The sequence below is a fragment of the Saccopteryx bilineata genome, chromosome 9, assembly GCF_036850765.1.
Source record: "Saccopteryx bilineata isolate mSacBil1 chromosome 9, mSacBil1_pri_phased_curated, whole genome shotgun sequence".
NCBI lineage: Eukaryota > Metazoa > Chordata > Mammalia > Chiroptera > Emballonuridae > Saccopteryx > Saccopteryx bilineata.
This window is the reverse complement of record NC_089498.1, coordinates 54,661,845-54,680,920: the sequence shown is the minus strand read 5'-3', so window position 1 is coordinate 54,680,920 and position 19,076 is coordinate 54,661,845. Positions and strand designations below refer to the sequence as shown.

The 19,076-nt window shown below is 34.8% G+C and overlaps 1 protein-coding gene across 1 annotated transcript in view; it reads left to right on the top strand.

Annotated features, from left to right (window-relative positions):
• PCDH15 (protocadherin related 15) overlaps positions 1-19,076 on the top strand; it is a 1,080,236-nt gene that overhangs the window by 641,381 nt on the left and 419,779 nt on the right. The window contains exon 10 of the mRNA XM_066242956.1: positions 13,134-13,246. Coding sequence (XP_066099053.1) covers positions 13,134-13,246 — 113 coding nt within the window. The remainder of the gene's footprint in view (positions 1-13,133; positions 13,247-19,076) is intronic.

Sequence of the window (19,076 nt, the reverse complement as noted above, 5' to 3'; positions counted from 1 at the left end):
GCAACAACCTGCAGACATTAGACAGATTTCAAAATAAGATGCTATAGCCTACTTATAAATATTTGTTATAAAAATTCAAATAATTCTGGTCCAAGGCTTTGGTTTCTAGAACTACATGCATATCATATACCAATTGCTGAGATTAAATATTATATCTTTAAAAAGCCTTTTGAACAAAAACATAAGCCTCTTTTAAGTCTATAGAGTCCTTGGCATAGATCAGAGGTAGTCAACCTTTCTATACCCTCCGCCCACCTTTGTATCTCTGTTAGTAAAATTTTCTAACCGCCCACCAGTTCCACAATAATGGTGATTTATAAAGTAGGGAAGTAACTTTACTTTATAAAATTTATAAAGCAGAATTACAGCAAGTAAAAGCATATAATAATAATTACTTACCAAATACTTTATGTCAGATTTTCACTAAGTTTGGCAGAATAAATCTTTATAAAATAACTTACTATAGTTAAATCTATCTTTTTATTTATATATACTTTGGTTGCTCTGCTACCGCCCACCATGAAAGCTGGAATGCCCACTAGTGGGCAATAGGGACCAGGTTGACTACCACTGGCCTAGATAAACAGAAAATCATTTTTCATTTAATTAACTGAAAGCTTGTATCACTGTTAATCACTGTGATAGTTGTTGTAGATACGAATATGAGAGTTAAATGTTCCAATTGAGAGTGAGGTAGAGTAAATAGCTAAAATTATGTCAAAAGGTAATTTAAAACACATAGTATTAAGTCTGACCCACATATTGTGTGCTTATGGAAAGAGAGTGCTAAGGATTTCTAAGATAATTACTTAGGAACAGTTATTTTACCAGAAAGACTGGGATTTCCAGCTAGAAAACAGCAGACAAAGGACCTAGATAGATAATGTAGCATGTATAAAATCTAAAGGATGAAATTTAAAGATAGTTTTGGGGAGGGAGGCATGTAACTCAGTGTGGGCTGGTATCTGTTAGCATTCATAAGCTTTTTCACTTAACGTGTATTTTTTCTTTTGATAAATGAGCAACTACTCGATAGAGCAAGACAGATTTCTCACTTTCTGGAGCTGATTTACTAGCAGCAGAGACAGGCAATAAACAATTTATATAATAAACATAAATAAATATATGTGTTATAAAAGATAGATGGTGGTCAGAGCTATGGAAAAATACAGCTGGGTGAGCGGGATAGGAAGTACAGAAGAGGTGTTGCAATATAAGTTGCCATATTAAATAAGATGATAAGGATATGGCTTATTACAAAGTGGGGATTTGAGCGAAGTCATAGAAGTTGAAGGAGTTAGCTATGTAGATATCTGAAGGAAGAGTTTCCAAGCACAGATAAAAGCTGGAGTTTGCCTGGTTTGTTTCAGAAACATGAAGGAAACCAGTACCACTGAAGAGTAGTGAGTGAGAGAGAGGGAAGTAGAAAGAGGGTATGAAAAAATAAGGATGTGCCAGAAAATAGAGTTTTGTAGTCTGTTGATCTATTTTGATTTTTATTGAGAGAAATGAAGAACCGATGCAGGAATTATAGCAGAAAAATGACATAATAATGTTAAGTTCCATCAGTCTCTAACTTTAAGATGGTGGATAGTACTAAAACATAGACATAAACTCTGACAATAAATTTGTTTTCACAGCTATATTAAATAAAATACTATCCATTTATAGCATTTACATTTGTAGAAAGCAGGACATTATAAGGGTAGAGAATATAGCTTCTGAATTTTTACTATCCATGTTCAAATTCTGACTTTAACACGTGCAGATTATGTAATATTAGGCAAGTTACTGACGTTTCTGCCTCAGATAGCTGCTCTTTAAAATGGAGTTGATCAAAATTCATCTTTCAATAACTCAGTTTAGAGGGTCCGAACTTATAAATATGTAATAGCATTTAGAAAAAATTACTGCTCAAATAATAGTTGATGTTTTTCTTGCCATTAGGAAGAAAAATGAAGCATCTTTTCTAAGTCATACAAGAGTGGTAAGAATAGAAGCACACACACACAGCTTATAACTGCATCCTTTCCACATTCTGGCCTTTCAAACATTAAGTAACCTTGCACACAGTCTAGTATGTGCATTTCCTCATGCCTTTCTATTATCTAGAATTTTGATTCTAATTTTAAATAAACTTCACTAAATAGAAAACTGTTTTCTTCTTCTTTTTTGGATTCTTGGGTTACCTTTCCCTTTTACCAGGAAATTATTACTAGCAAGTAAGATGGAGTCTATGAGTTATTTTTATTATTACTATCCTTTAAATATGAAAGAAGTCTAATTTTATGGCAAACATTTCTTGGAGAGGTTTCCTCAACTGTACAGGTTTCATTCATATTTACTGAATTAATAAAAATTCTTTCAGAAAGCTATTGATTTCCAAATACATTGAACTCCTTGTTCTTTCCCACATAAAGATCACATAGTACCAGATAATAAGCCACACAAACTATAACTTATAAAAATAGATTTCCCTAAAAGTGAGAGCCTGATAAACTCCAGGGTAAGTACTATCAAAATGAACCAAAATTTTGTCAAAACATAACAACAATGTAAGTTGGAGAAACATAAGGGAAGCTGTAGAGACAGTGAATGGTGTTTTAGTGGTCCGTTGCTGTACAATAAATCATTCCAAAGATTAGTGAGCTAAAATGCCAAAGATTTATTATTTCTCCTGTTTCTGTGCATTGATTGGGATCAGCTGATCAGTTCTGCCTTATTTACATGGTGCATTGGAGTTACTCTAACGTTCACATCTAGCTGGGGACTAAACAGAGATAGACATCCAAGTTGGTTACTCGCTCATTCTGTTTTGCTCCCCTTTATTCTTGCAGAGTATTCTTCTCTGCAACCTTGGTTTTGACTTCCTTGAAAGTAAAAGTGAAAGCTACCAGTCTTCTTAAAGCTTGGTCTTAGAACTGTAAGAGAATCATTTCTACTAAAGCAAGCACAAGTTTAACTCAGATTTAAGTAAAGGGGTAATAGATTGTTCCTTGATGAAAGCAGAAGAGTCTCTAGCCATTTTTCATCTACTTTACGTAATTTGTGTATATATTAGCTTAAGATAAGTTGTTATTTTTTAGATTGAAGACATTTCGTTCCTCATTCGAAGAATTGAAAATAAATTTGACTCAACTTTCTGATATTTAAAAATGATACATACATTACTATTATTAGTTCATATTTTAATGCTCAATAATTGCATACAACACTTTATTATACTAGATATAAATCCACATTTAAATTAATTATATTTATTGTTAAAGGATTGTCAGGCTGACTTTATTTCACATCTGCTTGAATCTTTATGATTTGACCCAATAACATGATTGATAAAACGCTTGTACTAGGAACAAGGGGAGTCAGTGCCTGGCCTCCTCCTTGGTGTTCACTTTTACATGCATCATAAGTGTTATCTTTACTATCAGGTTCAGTTAAAGAAATATTTCCCAGAAATTTACTCAGTTTTGTGAGTATTAATTTGGAAAAAAATGAATACTAAAAAACACAGGTCACTTTAACTTGTTAAATGTAAACCCAGGCCCACTTCAATGTGCTCAAAGCAAACAGGAAGGGGAGAGAGCATCTGTCAACCCTTTCCTGCCACATAGCTATGGGATCTCCCTCAAGACTTCTTGTCTATGTCCCTACAAACACACCATGAACATCAAGTCTCAGTCTGAATATTAATTATTTAAGCTGATTTTTGTACTATTTTTCAATAAAATAAAAGTATTTATTTATTTATTTATTCTGTGACAGAGACATAGAGAGGTACAGACAGACAAGAACAGAGAGAGATGAGAGGCATCAATTCCTTGCTGCGGCACCTTAGTTGTTCACTGATTGCTTTCTCATATGTGCCTTGACCAGGGTGCTACAGTAGATCAAGTGACTCCCTGCTCGAGCCAGAGATCTTGGGCTCAAGCAGATGAGCCTTGCTCAAACCAGATGAGCCTGTGCTCAAGCTGGTGACCTCAGAGTCTTAAACCTGGGTCCTCCACATCCCAGTCCGACGCTCTATCCACTGTGCCACCACCCGATCAGGTGGTGATTTGAACCTGTCTAGTCAGAAAAATGATGGTGCAATAAGCAAAAACTCAGTTCCTGGTTTTTGTGTGTTCTTATATTTAAATTACAGATGCGAACATATCATCTGCACTAAAGTGATGGTTCTCAAACTTTAGCGGGCATGAGAATCACCTGAGATTATTCAGAAGGCACATTTCTGACCTTCCTTTTCAGACATTTTGATTCAGAGGACCTGGGGTATGATCTTGACCTTTGTGACGCATGTAGACCAAGAACTGCACTCTTAGAAGTATTGCCATAGAAATGCATGAGAAAACAACCCAAGCAAATCTTGAACTGGCTACTGGTATAGTAGTTTGGTTTTCTTAAGAGACAAGTAAAAGAGAATTTGAGATTCTTTCTGAAGAGGTATTTTAGAACTGTTGGCAATATTTTGGATAAGAAAATGGAGTTTAATTCATTAGATATCATTTAAAAATAAGTTTGCAAAGTGAAATGGATTTAGACTTAGGTTGATATGTAATGTGGAACTGAAAGAAAAGGAGTTTGTTTTTCATTATAATAATCAAAGTTGCACAAAGAAAATGCAATAGCTTGAAAGAAAAAGGATAACCTTAAAACTAATCAGAGATAGCCTGACCTGGTGGTGGTGCAGTGGCTAGAGCATCAGACTGGGATGCAGAAGACCCAGGTTTGAAACCCGGAGGTTGCCTGCTTGAGCATGGCTCATCCAGCTTGAGTGCAGGCTCACCAACTTGAGTGCAAGGTCGCTGGCTTGAGTGTGGGATAATAGACATAACCCCATTGTAGCTGGCTTGAGCCCAAAGGTCCCTGGCTGGAAGCCCAAGGTTGCTGGCTAGAGACCATGGTCATTGGCATAAGCAAGGGGTCACCCACTCTGCTGCCCTCCCATCAAGGCATGCATGAGAAAGCAATCAATGAAAAAGCAATCAACAAACAGCTAAGATGCCGCAACAAAGAATCGATGCTTCTCATCTCTCTCCCTTCCTGTTTGTCCCTATCTGTCCTTCTCTCTGACTTCCCTCTGTCTGTCCTTCACTCTGTCTCTGTCAAAAAAAAAACCAGAAAAAACCTAATGGGTGATAATAAAAAGAAATTAGTGGTATCTATCATAAGCTTTCTTTTTTATTAAACAAGAGTGAGAGAGATACAGAGAGAGGGACAAACAGGGAGAAACAGGAAAGGAGAGAGATGAGAAGCATCAGTTCTTTGTTGTAGCATCTTAGCTGTTCATTGATTACTTTCTCATATGTGCCTTGACTGGGGGGGCCACAGCAGAACAAGTGACTCCTTGCTCAAGCCAGTGACCTTGGGTTTCAAGCCAGCGATCTTTGGGCTCAAGCCAGCAACCATGGGGTCATTATCTGTAAGCATTATTAATGCTCACTGGTGACCCCATGCTCAAGCTGGCGACCTTGGGGTTTCAAACCTGGGTTCTCAGATTCTCAAATCGATGCTCTATCAACTATGCCACCACCTGGTCAGGTCATGTATGTTTAAACTAGAGATAATTTGATATAAAAAGAAATGTGTTTTTAAAGCATAGAGAAAAAATGATTAAAATTATTGACAAAATTTTAGTTATGTAAATAAAAGAGGTAGCTAGTGAATTGACTATCAAGGGAGTGGAAACCATTTAATTACAAAATTAAAATCATAGCAAGAACTAGATGAAGAAAACCCAGAGCTTTGGAGGTATTTTTGAGGAAGCAACATTTTTAGATTAATTGCATTTAGTATATTTAAATTTGATGGATATTACATTTTTCAAATGAGAAAATTAAGTGAATCTCTAGGGTCCTTAAACTTAGACATGTACTTTTTTTCTTTGACATTTTATATTCAGTAATAACCTGTCTTTTGCAAGGTATTCAGCATTCAGAAGTCTCATGAAGGTGCTCATTGAAAATCAACTGGAGATAAGTTACATATTATAGTTACTTTTGTTTGACTAAAGGAAATTATAGGTGTATTCATCAGTAACATTTCATTGAGGCTGATCTTAATTTCCTACACATGCAAAATGTCAAAACTTGGAAAATAGCCATAGATTTCGATAAGTTTCTATGTTAATCAGTTCTCTATGATAAAAATTTAGTTTTTGACACTTAAAACAATAAAATTAGGATAACTTATAATTACTTATTTATTGCAAAATACTTCTGTATGCATCTTAGACTAATAACATGAGCTATATGATTATTATAGACAATTTAATTTTTTAAAATTTCTATTGTTCTAAGGCTATGTCATATTAAGAATGTGACAACAAGATACTCTATTTAAAGTTATGAGACAGTTTTTATTTATGTCACCAATTGAACAAATATTTAGATTGATTTATTTTACTTTCTTTTAGATTTTGAGATTTCCTTAAATTTAGTGTCTTATAACAACATAATATTTATATGGCTCCAAATTTAAAGACAGTGTTTTTATTAATTTAATTCAGTTTCAATGCCTATTTCTTCAACTTATCCCCCCCATATATAAGACTTTTTCAATGTTATGGTTTATCTATTTATCCTGATAAATTCATATTTTTCTTATATATTTTCCTTTATTTATATATGGTCAGTTCTTTAAAAGATAGCATAGTATATGTACATTTTCCCTAATTGCTTTCTCACTTAATATATATACATGAATGTGTGTGAGTATATGTGTGTGTGTATGTATATATATATATATATATATATATATATATGAAGATAACTATAATAATGGGAAAAGATATTCATTTTCACATTTGAATTATGTATACTTTTGGATGTATCACCATTGATTCAGACAGAGCACTATTTGTGTATATTTAAGTGTACATATATGTAAATTTATCTAGATTTACCATAATGCAAATATTTCTAAGAAATGGAATTTCTGAGTCAAAAAGTAAATATAATTTTTCTATTGTAATTTATTCAATATAATTCTTCTTGATTTTTATTGTGATAAGCTATACAAAATATAAATTTTGTCATTTTAATCACTTTTTTTATTTTTAAGTGAAATAGAGAGAGAGAGCAGAAAGGACAAACACCAGGAAGGGAGAGAGATGAGAAGCATCAATTCTTTACTGCAGCACCTGAGTTGTTCATTAATTGCTTTCTCAGATGTGCTTTGACTGGGGGAGGGGGGGCTGAAGCTGAGCCAGTGGCCCCTTGCCCAAGCAAGTGACCTTGGGCTCAAGCCAACGGCCATGTGATTCTATCTATGATCCCACATTCAAGTCAGCGACCTCACACTCAAGCTGGTGAGCCTGTACTCAAGCTGAGGACTTCAGGGTTTCGAACCTGGATCCTCAGCATCCCAGGCCAATGCTCTATTCACTATGCCACTGCCTGGTCAGGCCCATCTTTACCATTTTTAAGTTCAGTTTTATTAAACGTATTCATAATGTTTTGTCTATAACTCTTTTTATCATATAAAACTGGTAATTTTTACTTATTAAAAAATAATTTCCATTGCTTCCTTTCCTACAGCCTCTATTATCTACCATTCCATTTTCTGTCTCTATGATTTAGACTACTCTAAGAACTTCATGTAATCATTATCATATATCATTTGTCTTTTTATAACTAGTTTATCTTACTTAGCATAATATCCTCAAGGTTCATCCGTGCTATAACATATGTCAACCTTTCACTTACAATCTGTTTGTGTTTTTTGGATTAAAGTGAGTTTCTTGTGGATAGTTTATGGTTGGATTACTTTTTAAAAAAATTATTCTACCAATCTCTTTCTTTGATTGAAGAGTTTAATTCATTTACATTTAAAATAACTACCGAATAAATAGCACCTTTTTCATTTTGCTATTTGTTTTCAACATGTCTTACAGTTTTTTCATACCTCATTTTCTGTGTTATTTCTTCCATATTCTGTTGAATTATTTTTGTAATGAAGTGTTGAAATTTCTTTCTTATTTCCATTTTCACCTATACTATAACTATTTTCTTTGTCTTTACCATGTGGATTACAATAATATCTGAAAGTTATAACACTCTAATTTAAATTTATACCAGCTTAAACTCAATAATATACAAAAGCTTTGCTCCTTTAAAACAGTCTCTACTCTTTTCAGATGTTGACCTCACAAAATTACATTTTTATACATTATATGACTTTAATTGCATTAATTTATAAGTTATGTAAAAAACATGAATTGCAGTTACAAAACATTGTTACTATAATACTAATTATAGTTGCAGAAATAATTACCTTTACTGAGATTTTTTTTTTAATTAAGTGGGAAGCAGGGAGGCAGAGAGCCAGACTCCCTCATGTGCCCTGACCAGGATCCACCAGGCAAGCCCACTAGGGGGTGATGCTCTGCCCATGTGTGGCAGCTGCTCTGTTGTTTGGTAACTGAGCAATTTTAGCACCTGAGGCGAGGCATGGAGACATCCTCAGTGCCAGGGGTCAACTTGCACAAACCATTTGAGCCATGGCTGAAGGAGGGGAAGAGAGCAAGAAGAGAGAGAAAGAAAAAGGGGAGGAGGAATGGTGGATAAGCAGATGGTTGCTTCTTCTGTGTGCCCTGACCAGGAATGAATCTAGGACTTCCACACACCAGGCTGATGCTCTACTGCTGAGCAAACCAGCCAGGCCCTTTACTGAGATGTATGTTTCTTCATAATGCTTCAAGTTTCCTTTATTTTTACCAGCAGGACTCCCTTGAACATTTTTTGCAGGGTGGACCTAGTACTAATGAACTCCCTCAGCTTTTGTTTATCTGGGAATGTCCTAATTACTCTGATATTTTTGAAGGAGAGTTTTGCCTAGGATTATTTTTTCACAGTTTTTGGTTATTTGTTTTAGCACTGTGAATATACAGCTAGTGCTTGACTTACGACCACGATTGGTTCTGACAGACTGGTTGTAACACGTTTGGTCATAAATTGAGTAGGCTATATGTACAGTACTGTGAAATGATGTTATAAAAATCTTTAAGTCATATTTTATCATAATTTTCTTCCATTATTGTTATATATCATAATTTTCTTTGTTCATTTTATGCCATTTGTATCATCTCTATACCATTTTGTTTCTTATTTTTACATTCATCAGGTTTAAGTAAAACACTGCATTACCAGTACAATTGGTTTAATATTTGCAAAGACAATTTCCTCTTGGTAGACATCTTGGGAGGGGTTTGATGAAAAATATCCAAGACACAAAACACAAATTGCTGTACCGAGTCTGTGATAACAGTTGAAATGGTTTACGTGGAGATGGTAATGCTGCTGGAAGCTGGTCCGCACTGTCGTAGGCCCAGCTGGACAACACTTGCGCTGCCAGACGCGGAGCAGTAGTGGCTAGCGATTGTGGTCATAAAGTCGAATGGTCATAAGTTCATAGGTTGTAAGTCGATCAATATTTGTATTGGCTCACTGCCTTAGGGCCTTCAAAATTTCTGATAAGACATGGGTGATAAGCTTATTGAAGATCTTTTGTATGTGATAAGTTGCTTCTCTCTAGCTGCTTTCAAGATTCTCTTTTTGTCTCTCTTTTGAGTTTGATTATAATGTGTCTTGATGTGAGTCTTTTAGAAGTCATCTTACACAGATTTCACTGAGCTTCTTGGTTGTTTAAATTTATATCTTTCATCATACTTGGAAGAATTTCAACCATTATTTCTTAACATACTCTCTCCAGCCCTTTCTCTCTCTTCTGCTCCTGGGAGCCACAACAAGCTATAGGTTGGGTCTATTTGATAGTGTTCCACAGGTCTATTGGGCACTGCTCACTTTTGTTCAATCTTTATTTTATTTTATATTTTTGATTGCCCAGACTAATAATTCCCACTGCCTTATCTTTAAGGTCATTTATTCTCTCTTTTATCTGTTTAAATCTGTCTTTGAAACTCTCAGTTAATTTTAATTTCAATTGCTATAATTTTCAGTTTCAAAAATTATTTTTTGGTTTTCTGTCCATTGATATTTTCATACTGTTTGTACATGATTTTCTTGACTTTTTCTACATTTCTTTTAGTTCTTTGTGCATCTTGAAGACAGTTGTTTTAAAGTCTTTCTCTAGTAGGTCATTCATCAGATGTTTTTCAGAACAGTTTCCATTGATTGATTGATTTGTTCCTTGAATGAACCTACTTGCCTGTTTCTTGTATACATTGTGCTTTTGTTGTTGTTTGTAAACTGCACATTTGAACCTAATAATGTGTTATCTCTAAAAATCAGTTTTTCCAACTTCCCCAAACTTTTCTTTCTAATGTTATTTTTGTTCATTAATTTTATGTTTGTAAATAAAGTTTACCAATGTAAACTTAAGTTCTCAAGTTTTTCTGAACTTTTACCTTTCTCTAGGCATGCATAATGACTTTTCTATCTAATCCCCGCCCCCCATGTACTGTTGTTTTTGAATGTTCTAATCTTTACTGTCTGGCTTTCAAAGAGGAAAAATGAGCAAAATAAAGGGTGAACAAGATGCTGGTTCTTTAAATCTTTTGGAATTCACTTTAGCCTAGCAGCAGGGGCTTGCAAGGGTGAGAGGTTGCACCTTGCAACAATGGCTGGCTGCACCTCTGTGAGCAGAAGCAGCAAACACTCATCAGAGTCTAGTGCTCTGCTATTTGGAGGGCATGGTCCTTTTTGTTAGATTTGCAGAGTGCAATCTCCTTCAGAAACATGTATACAGCTTCCTGCCAAGGGGCTGAAGGGTGTAACTGCTACTGTGCTCAGAACTGTAATAGACAGAAATTCATCAGAATTTACTGTCCAACCCTTCCCCAAGAAGTTACAAGATTTCAATAAACTTCAGATTTCCAAAATAGTTACAGCAGACAGATTCTACCAATGTAATAGTTGTCTAAGTGAAGAGATGTTTTCATGGTCCTTCCTCCACTTTCATTTTGCCAGAATCCCTCAATACTAATGTGATTTTGATAGATTATGACAAATTCTTCACCAGAGATATTATATCACTCTTTTACCAACACCAGAAATGTCTGAAACTGCATTTTTCTCACAGACTCACCAACAGAGTCTGGTGACCAGCATTGAACTTTATAATCTAACAGTAAGACATGGAATATCAGTGTGGTTTTAATTTGAATTTTTTATTCTTATATATAAATGTGAACATTTTAATGTATGATCAAGAGTCATTTGCCTTTCTCTTTCTGTGCACTGTCTGTTCATTCTCAAGCCCAAACCTGTTTTAAATGTGTTGTTGACCTTTTTCTTACCTACTTGTATATCTGCATGTGTTAGGATTATGAGCACTTCGTCTCTGATATAAATTGTAGCTATTTCCCCTAGTTTGTCACCTGTGGTTTTACTTTGCTTATTGTGGCTTACCATGCAATTTTGTAATGTCATCCAATTTATCCCTTTTTTATTTATTACTTTTGATTTCAAGCCATAGTTAGAAAGATATAACCACTCTCACATAAGGATAAAATATAGCAATGTTTTTATCTATTACTAGTACTTGTGTTGTTTTATTGTTTATTGTACATGAATATTGCCTCCTTTTGGAGTTTTCTAGTATATAGTATAAAGAATAGAAGCAATTTGATCATTTTCTATATGGCTCTCCTGTTAAGAAATGCTCTCTTCAAATTTTTCTACTTTTTTAATATTTTTTGGAAGATTCTTTTAATTTTTTTTTTTTTTTTTTTTTTACAGAGACAGAGAGAGAGTCAGAGAGAGGGATAGACAGGAATGGAGATATGAGAAGCATCAATCATTAGTTTTTCGTTGTGCATTGCAACACCTTAATTGTTCATTGATTGCCTTCTCATACGTGCCTTGACCGCGGGCCTTCAGCAGACCGAGTAACCTCTTGCTCGAGCCAGCGACCTTGGGCTCAAGCTGGTGAGCTTTTATTAAACCAGATGAGCCCTCGCTCAAACTGGTGACCTCAGGGTCTCGAACCTGGGTCTTCTGCATCCCAGTTCGACGCTCTATCCACTGCACCACTGCCTGGTCAGGCAACCTTTTTAAGTTGACTCTATTATCATATGCTTCATTTTGAGGCACAAATTTGATTAATTCTGAGTTTTCAAGTCTATTTTATTAGTGCAGTTTTTCTTCTGTTTTTCTGTTTATTTGGTTTTTCCTCACATAATCCCCAGGAGAACTTTATTTTTTTTATTTTTTATTTTTTTTAATCTTAGAGTTGAAGCAAAGGAGCAATAGCAATTAACTCATTTTTGGATATGTTTGTATTCAGAAAACAAGATTTGAATGCAAGTTTTATATTACGTTGTCTCATTGACCTTAGAAAAGTTATTTAATATCTCAAAGCTCCCAAGGCTTTCAGTATAAACGGAAATGATTTACAGAGTTATTGATGATTACTTATATAAATCATATAGCACAGAAGAAGTTTCAGTAATTGGAAACCATGTTATTTTATTCTTATAGTTATCATTTGGCTCTATGCATAGATTCTACATTATATGGTTTGATGTTTACTTTACCTCATGTTGGAAAAAGTACTGTAAAGGTAGATGATACAATCAAAATAAATTTCTGTGAGAAGAAATGTTTACCTTGAAGAAATATCATCTCTGGACATTAGCAGTAACCTAAAAATATTTTATATGGTATTTAAAATATTTTTATTTAATAGATGCAGTTAGTTTAATTCTTAAGAAAAATATTTAGACAGCTTAAACAGAATATGCTCATTTTCATTTCCAAGCATCTTGATATTTGGTAGAAATTACTAGTCATTGTTTATTACAAGATATGTTGAAAGGCCATGCAGACTATAATTAAGATTTATGCACCATTAAAATACAATTTAGATTTCAAAATTTGCTCTCTCTACACTTAATATGCTTTTTCATGTGATGAAGTTTCAAATAATTAAAGAGCTTTCTTCATAAACAATATTTGGAAAATAAATCACCCAGACATAAGATATTTTTCATCCTCTTACTCATAAACTAATTAATAATATACCACATTTACATCTGCTTTCCCTAGACTGCAAAATTTTGAAACTTAATTTACAAATAAAATTGTGATTTTGTTCCCCATTTAATGAAGGGAAATATATGTAACAGGTACACATATGACTCAGTTATGTGCTGAAATCTCAATGTCTTTCAGGGACTCCTGAGGATTACCCACGATTTTTCTCTATGCATCCTCGGACCGCAGAACTTAGTCTCCTGGAGCCAGTAAACAGAGACTTTTACCAGAAATTTGATTTGGTTATCAAGGTAAATTAAACTAATTTCTTATTTCTTTGTATTTGTAAAGTGCTAATCAAAGAAACCTGTAGAAGCTTCTGTAAGAACCTTAATGTTATAAACATTAAAATTAATTTGGGGCCTGACCTATGGTGGCGCAGTGGATAAAGCGTCCACCTGGAAATGCTGAGGTTGCCGGTTCGAAACCTTGGGCTTGCCTGGTCAAGGCACATATGGGAGTTGATGCTTCCAGCTCCTCCCCTCGTCTCTCTCTGTCTCTCCTCTCTCTCTCCTCTCTCTCTCTCTCTCTCTCTCTCTCTCTCCCTCTCCTCTCTAAAATGAATAAAAATAAAAAAATAAAAAATTAAAAAAAAGAATGTTTAAAAAAATTAATTTGGATAGCAATTAGCCAATTTTTATTTTAAAAGTTAAATGCAGCAGTTTTAATGCATTGTAAAATATTTTTTATATTATAGCGTGATTCAAATACTGAATATTTTTATATGTAATAAATGCTGTGGTCCCATGTATATAATTCTACATTTTACACTGTATTCCATCTTCTAACTTTTAATTTTTTTTACTAAAAATAATTATTTTTTATTCATGAAAACTTAACCAATAAATATATTTAAAATATGCATGAATTTATAATTTTGTTTTAGTAAAATATTATTTTATATGTCCCTCTAACATAGAAGAAAAGATCTCACTTGTCTTAAAATTCTTTTAATATGTGTTTCACCTATTTATATTTTGATAGATTATCCTAAACTAGAAAAAAAATGTAAAGTTAGGGAATCCATTTAGCATTATAATATTGGTATAATAATATTTTATTTTTAATAATGCAATCAATTACAAAGTACTGTGGAAACCCAGATGGTCTGTCGATTAATTCTGATATAGTTTATTGAGATGGTTACATTAGAGCAGGGCAGTGAAGGAGAAGTAAAAATTTACCAAGTAAAAACAGCAGCTGGTAGAAGTGCATTCTAAGTATAAGAACAGACATTAATGAAACAGAGTAAGTCCACTGTATGTTACAAACCTTTTAATAACTACACATACAAAAAAAAGAGCTATAGAAATGCAATTTATGGAATTTTTAAAATATATAAGTGGTAAAGGAAAAGAAAGGTAAAGAAACTTACTAAGCATGTACAATGTACAGGTGTTTGTGTATCTTTTTTCATTGAATTATAGTCATAACCTTAGTATTATACTAATTAGTACAAATATGGAAACTAAAGCTCAAAGACAGTAAGTGGCTCAAAGTTATAATACGAAGAAACATCAGAATTGAGATTCACATTTAGTTTTATCTAACCTAAAATAATAATATTTTTACTTCATCTAGACAGAATTGCTTAGAAATGACTGTCTGGCTTAAGTATCTGTCAGTGAAACTACAAACAATAATAAGTAGATACACATTTACTTTTACATCTAATAAGGACATATTTTGTTAGGACCCATTACATTATACACACCAGATTGTGGGTTTATTTAGTGGTTTATTGTCCTTAAAAAATTATAGCCTAGAAGGGGAAAGTGTCATATAAGGCAATAAATTAAATATATCAACTATAACAAACATACCAACTGCTAACAGAAAGACACATAAGTTCTAATGAAGCATAGAACAGATACATTTAAATTGATTTGAGGATTTAGGGAAGATTTTCTGGAGATTACACCAAGCTAAATGTTGCCATATCAGAAAAGTTTTGTCAGTGAATAAAAGTGGGAAATATATTTGAACATCAGGAAGAGCAGACGTAAAAGCTTGGAGGCATGATGAAGCAGTCTATAAGCTGTTAACAGGGAAATAAGTTATAGAATCAGACCACAAGGAGAATTTTATGTACCATTGTAACTTTCTTGGATTTCATTCAGTGAGGGTTTGAGAATCATTAACAAAGACTCCTTTTACCAATTGCATATAATAGTAATACATGAGATTCATCTTCCATTGACTAGAATTTTTCTAATTATAGGACTATGTAAAACTCAAAAATACGTATCCATTATCTACTGTATGTCTACTTGGAGCCCTGTGTTGCTGCTCTCTGTGGGAATTCAGAAATTTGATAAAGTACTGTTTCTAAAATACCTCATTTGAAACCAGAATTAATTATTTTTCTTTATTATCAAAGTCAGTTGTTCTTGTATACCCGGTTACTGAAAACTCAGTCCACCCATTATCGATATAAAAATCAATTAGAATAAAATGTAGGTATTTTTAAAATAATATTTTATATTATTAATGGAAGTTTTTACAGATATTATTAGACTAAAATTACTGTGTTTTGTGTGCAGTCAAGAGGATAATAAGTGAAGATATCAATGTATAAGAATAATAATGTGCAACCTGCTTGAATAGTAGCTGAATATTGTGGCTTTATTTAGGGGTCCATTGAATTGCTACAACCTGGGAGTTCTCTTCTTTAGTAAGACTTTCACCTTCTTCTTTTTTCCTCATTTTAATAATGCTTCATTTTTCATTGGCCATAAAAGTTTTCATTGGATTTAATCCCAATTCCTGTGTGAAAGATAAGATAAAATAAAATAAACTGAAGTACTTTCTCCTAGACCTTGAAGAAGAATTCTGCTTTAAAAACTATATGTTGCCTGACCTGTGGTGGCACAGTGGATAAAGCGTTGACCTGGAAGCACTGAGGTCGCTGGTTCGAAACTCTGAGCTCACCTGGTCAAGGCATATATGGGAGTTGATGCTTCCTGCTCCTCCCCTCCTTCTCTCTCTCTCTCTCCTCTCTAAAATGAATGAATAAAATAAAATAATAAAAGCATTCAAAAAAATAAAATAAAAACCATATGTTCATTTAACTATAGTGAGTATCATGAATTAGAGACTGATTATGTTCATTTCTTCTCCTTCTGCCTGTGACCTATGCAGTATTCTGACAAAGTGTAAAGGTGAAACTAGAAGGGCAAAACAGAGTAGTTCTCCAACTTTAATACGAAAGGCTTAAAACACATCAATTAAAAGTGGAAGAAATGTCCCAAATCAAATCACTATTACAAATTTTAAATAATAGCAATCAAATAATTATACTTTAAAATGTGATACTTATTTATATAAGAATTTTACATTTGGTTTTCCTAGTTCAGTTTATTTATATGCTTTTTTTCCTTGTATAATTATTCATAATATATCTTTCACTCTCAAAAATGTCCCAGTGGAAAAAATGATATGTGATCATCATAGTTGTAAATAAAAAAAAAAAATCTCTGATTCAGAAATAAGAAAATTAATTTTTTTTTCTTTTCTTTTTGTATTTTTATGAAGCTGGAAACGGGGAGAGACAGTCAGACAGACTCCCGCATGCGCCGGACTGGGATCCACCCGGCATGCCCACCAGGGGGCGATGCTCTGTCCACCAGGGGGCCATGCTCTGCCCCTCCGGGGCGTCGCTCTGTCACTACCAGAGCCACTCTAGTGCCTGGGGCAGAGGCCAAGGAGCCATCCCCAGTGCCGGGGCCATCCTTGCTCCAATGAAGCCTTGCTGCGAGAGGGGAAGAGAGAGACAGAGAGGAAGGAGAGGGGAAGGGGTGGAGAAGCAGATGGGCGCTTCTCCTATGTGCCCTGGCCGGGAATCGAACCCAGGACTCCCGCATGCCAGGCCAACGCTCTACCACTGAGCCAACCGGCCAGGGTGAAAATTAAATTTTAAATTCTAGATGACAATGAATTAGTTCATACCTAGAGTGTTGCTACAAAGCCCTCAAAATCACCTTCATTATTGTAAGTTCACCATTTTTAAAAACTGATATTAGTTGATATTTTGATACTGTAGACATCTAACACAGTTTAAATGGATAAATTATCAATAATTTATTTATTAACTCTGAGCTTCTCAAACATAATTGTATTTGTGATTTAAACACTTTGATAAACAACAATTAGCAGAGGTCACAATGATATCTCAAACATCATTGTCTCTCAGATTTATATTTTCTTACTCAATGACCTACTTATACATTCTAGCAGACTAACCTTAAACTTCTTTTATGGGTCTTTTAATACTACGTTCTCATCAGGCACCCTCCACATTCTCTGTTCCAGCCATATAGACCACTTCCAGTGCTCTAAACTCACCATGCTTTTTCTAGACTTGGCATTTACAGATACTGTCTTTATTACTGAAAAATTCTTTCCTTTCTTTATCAACATTCTAATGCATATTGATGCTTCATTGATGCTTTAAATGCTAAGGTGACACTTTCTCTGGAAAGGCATGGCCTCTGGTTGGAAGCACCTTCTTGAATTCTGCATGTCCTTGTGGTGACTTCGTTCACTCTATATAGAATATTCCTGTTTATTTTCTCCTGAGTTTTACAGGATAGCAGGTTACAATATGTTCCATTATTTTGTGGCCTAAGCACCTACCCCTATGCCTGTATAGTATATGGGAAACAATAAATATTTCTTGTAATTGTTTTCTCCCTGGCACAGTAAATTTTTTAATGCTGCTAGAATCAGGTACTTACATCTTCATTGTATTTAAATACATACATTTAAAGTGTATGTATTTGATACAGTTTTATCTGCTTCTTTGTCCCCAATAAATAAATATGCAATGAACTTCATAAATTAGATCCCTGGAAAAAACACCAGACCTATAACACACAAGTTAAGGCCATTTATGAGTATATATTTATAAAATCTCCCTTCTTCTAAGAAATATATATATTTTAAGTGAGAAGAGAGGAGATAGTGTGACAGAGTCCCGCATGTGCCCCAACCAGGATCCATCCAGTAATCCTCATCTAGGGCTGGTGCTCGAATAAGCCAAGCTATCTTCAGTGCCAGGGCTGATGCTTAAACCAACCAAGCCAATGGCTGTGAGATGGGAACAAGGAGAGAAAGGAGGGGGAGGAGAGAAGCAGGGAGTCACTTTTCCTGGGTGCCCTGACATGGAATCGAACTTGGGACATCCATATGCCAGGCCAATCCTTTATCCACTGAGCCAACTAACTGGCCAGGGAAGAAATGAGACATGTTTTTAGCACACAAAATGAGCCACGGAATTGAAATTGATGAGCTTAAATATTAGTGTTGATGTGCCAGTTTTTTCTGGCAAGTTACTTTGCTTTAGTAATTTAGGAGTCCAATGACAGCAATGTTTGAAAGTGACTGAGGTCTAGCAGGGGTCCCCAAACTTTTTACACAGAGGGCCAGTTCACTGTCCCTCAGACCATTGGAGGGCCGCCACATACAGTGCTCCTCTCACTGACCACCAATGAAAGAGGTGGCCCTTCTGGAAGTGAGGTGGGGGGCTGAATAAATGGCCTCAGGGGGCTGCATGCGGCCTGCGGGCCGTGGTTTGGGGACGCCTGGATAGCTACTACAACCCTTGACCATATATATGAATCTCCAATGCCACAACCCTAAAAAAATGTATAGCTTCTATTTGATTAATGATCTCAATTACACTTTATATCACAGGGATTCAAAGGAAAACTTTTTAGTCATATGGCATTTGCTAATTTCAATTTTCCAAATCCTTTCTGAGTGTTTATTGGGTACCTGACATTTTGCTTGATGTTGAGGAGACAGAACATATGAAATCTCTGACTTCAAGAAAATCACAAATATAAAAATTTTGCTTTCAGCCTGACCAGGAGGTGGCACAGTAGATAGAGCATTGGACTGGGATGCGGAGGACCCAGGTTCGAAACCCCGAGATTGCCAGCTTGAGCGTGGGCTCATCTGGTTTGAGCAAAGCTCACCAGCTTGAGCCCAAGGTCGCTGGCTCGAGCAAGGGGTTACTCAGTCTGCTGTAGCCCCACGGTCAAGGCACATATGGGAAAGCAATCACTGAACAACTAAGGT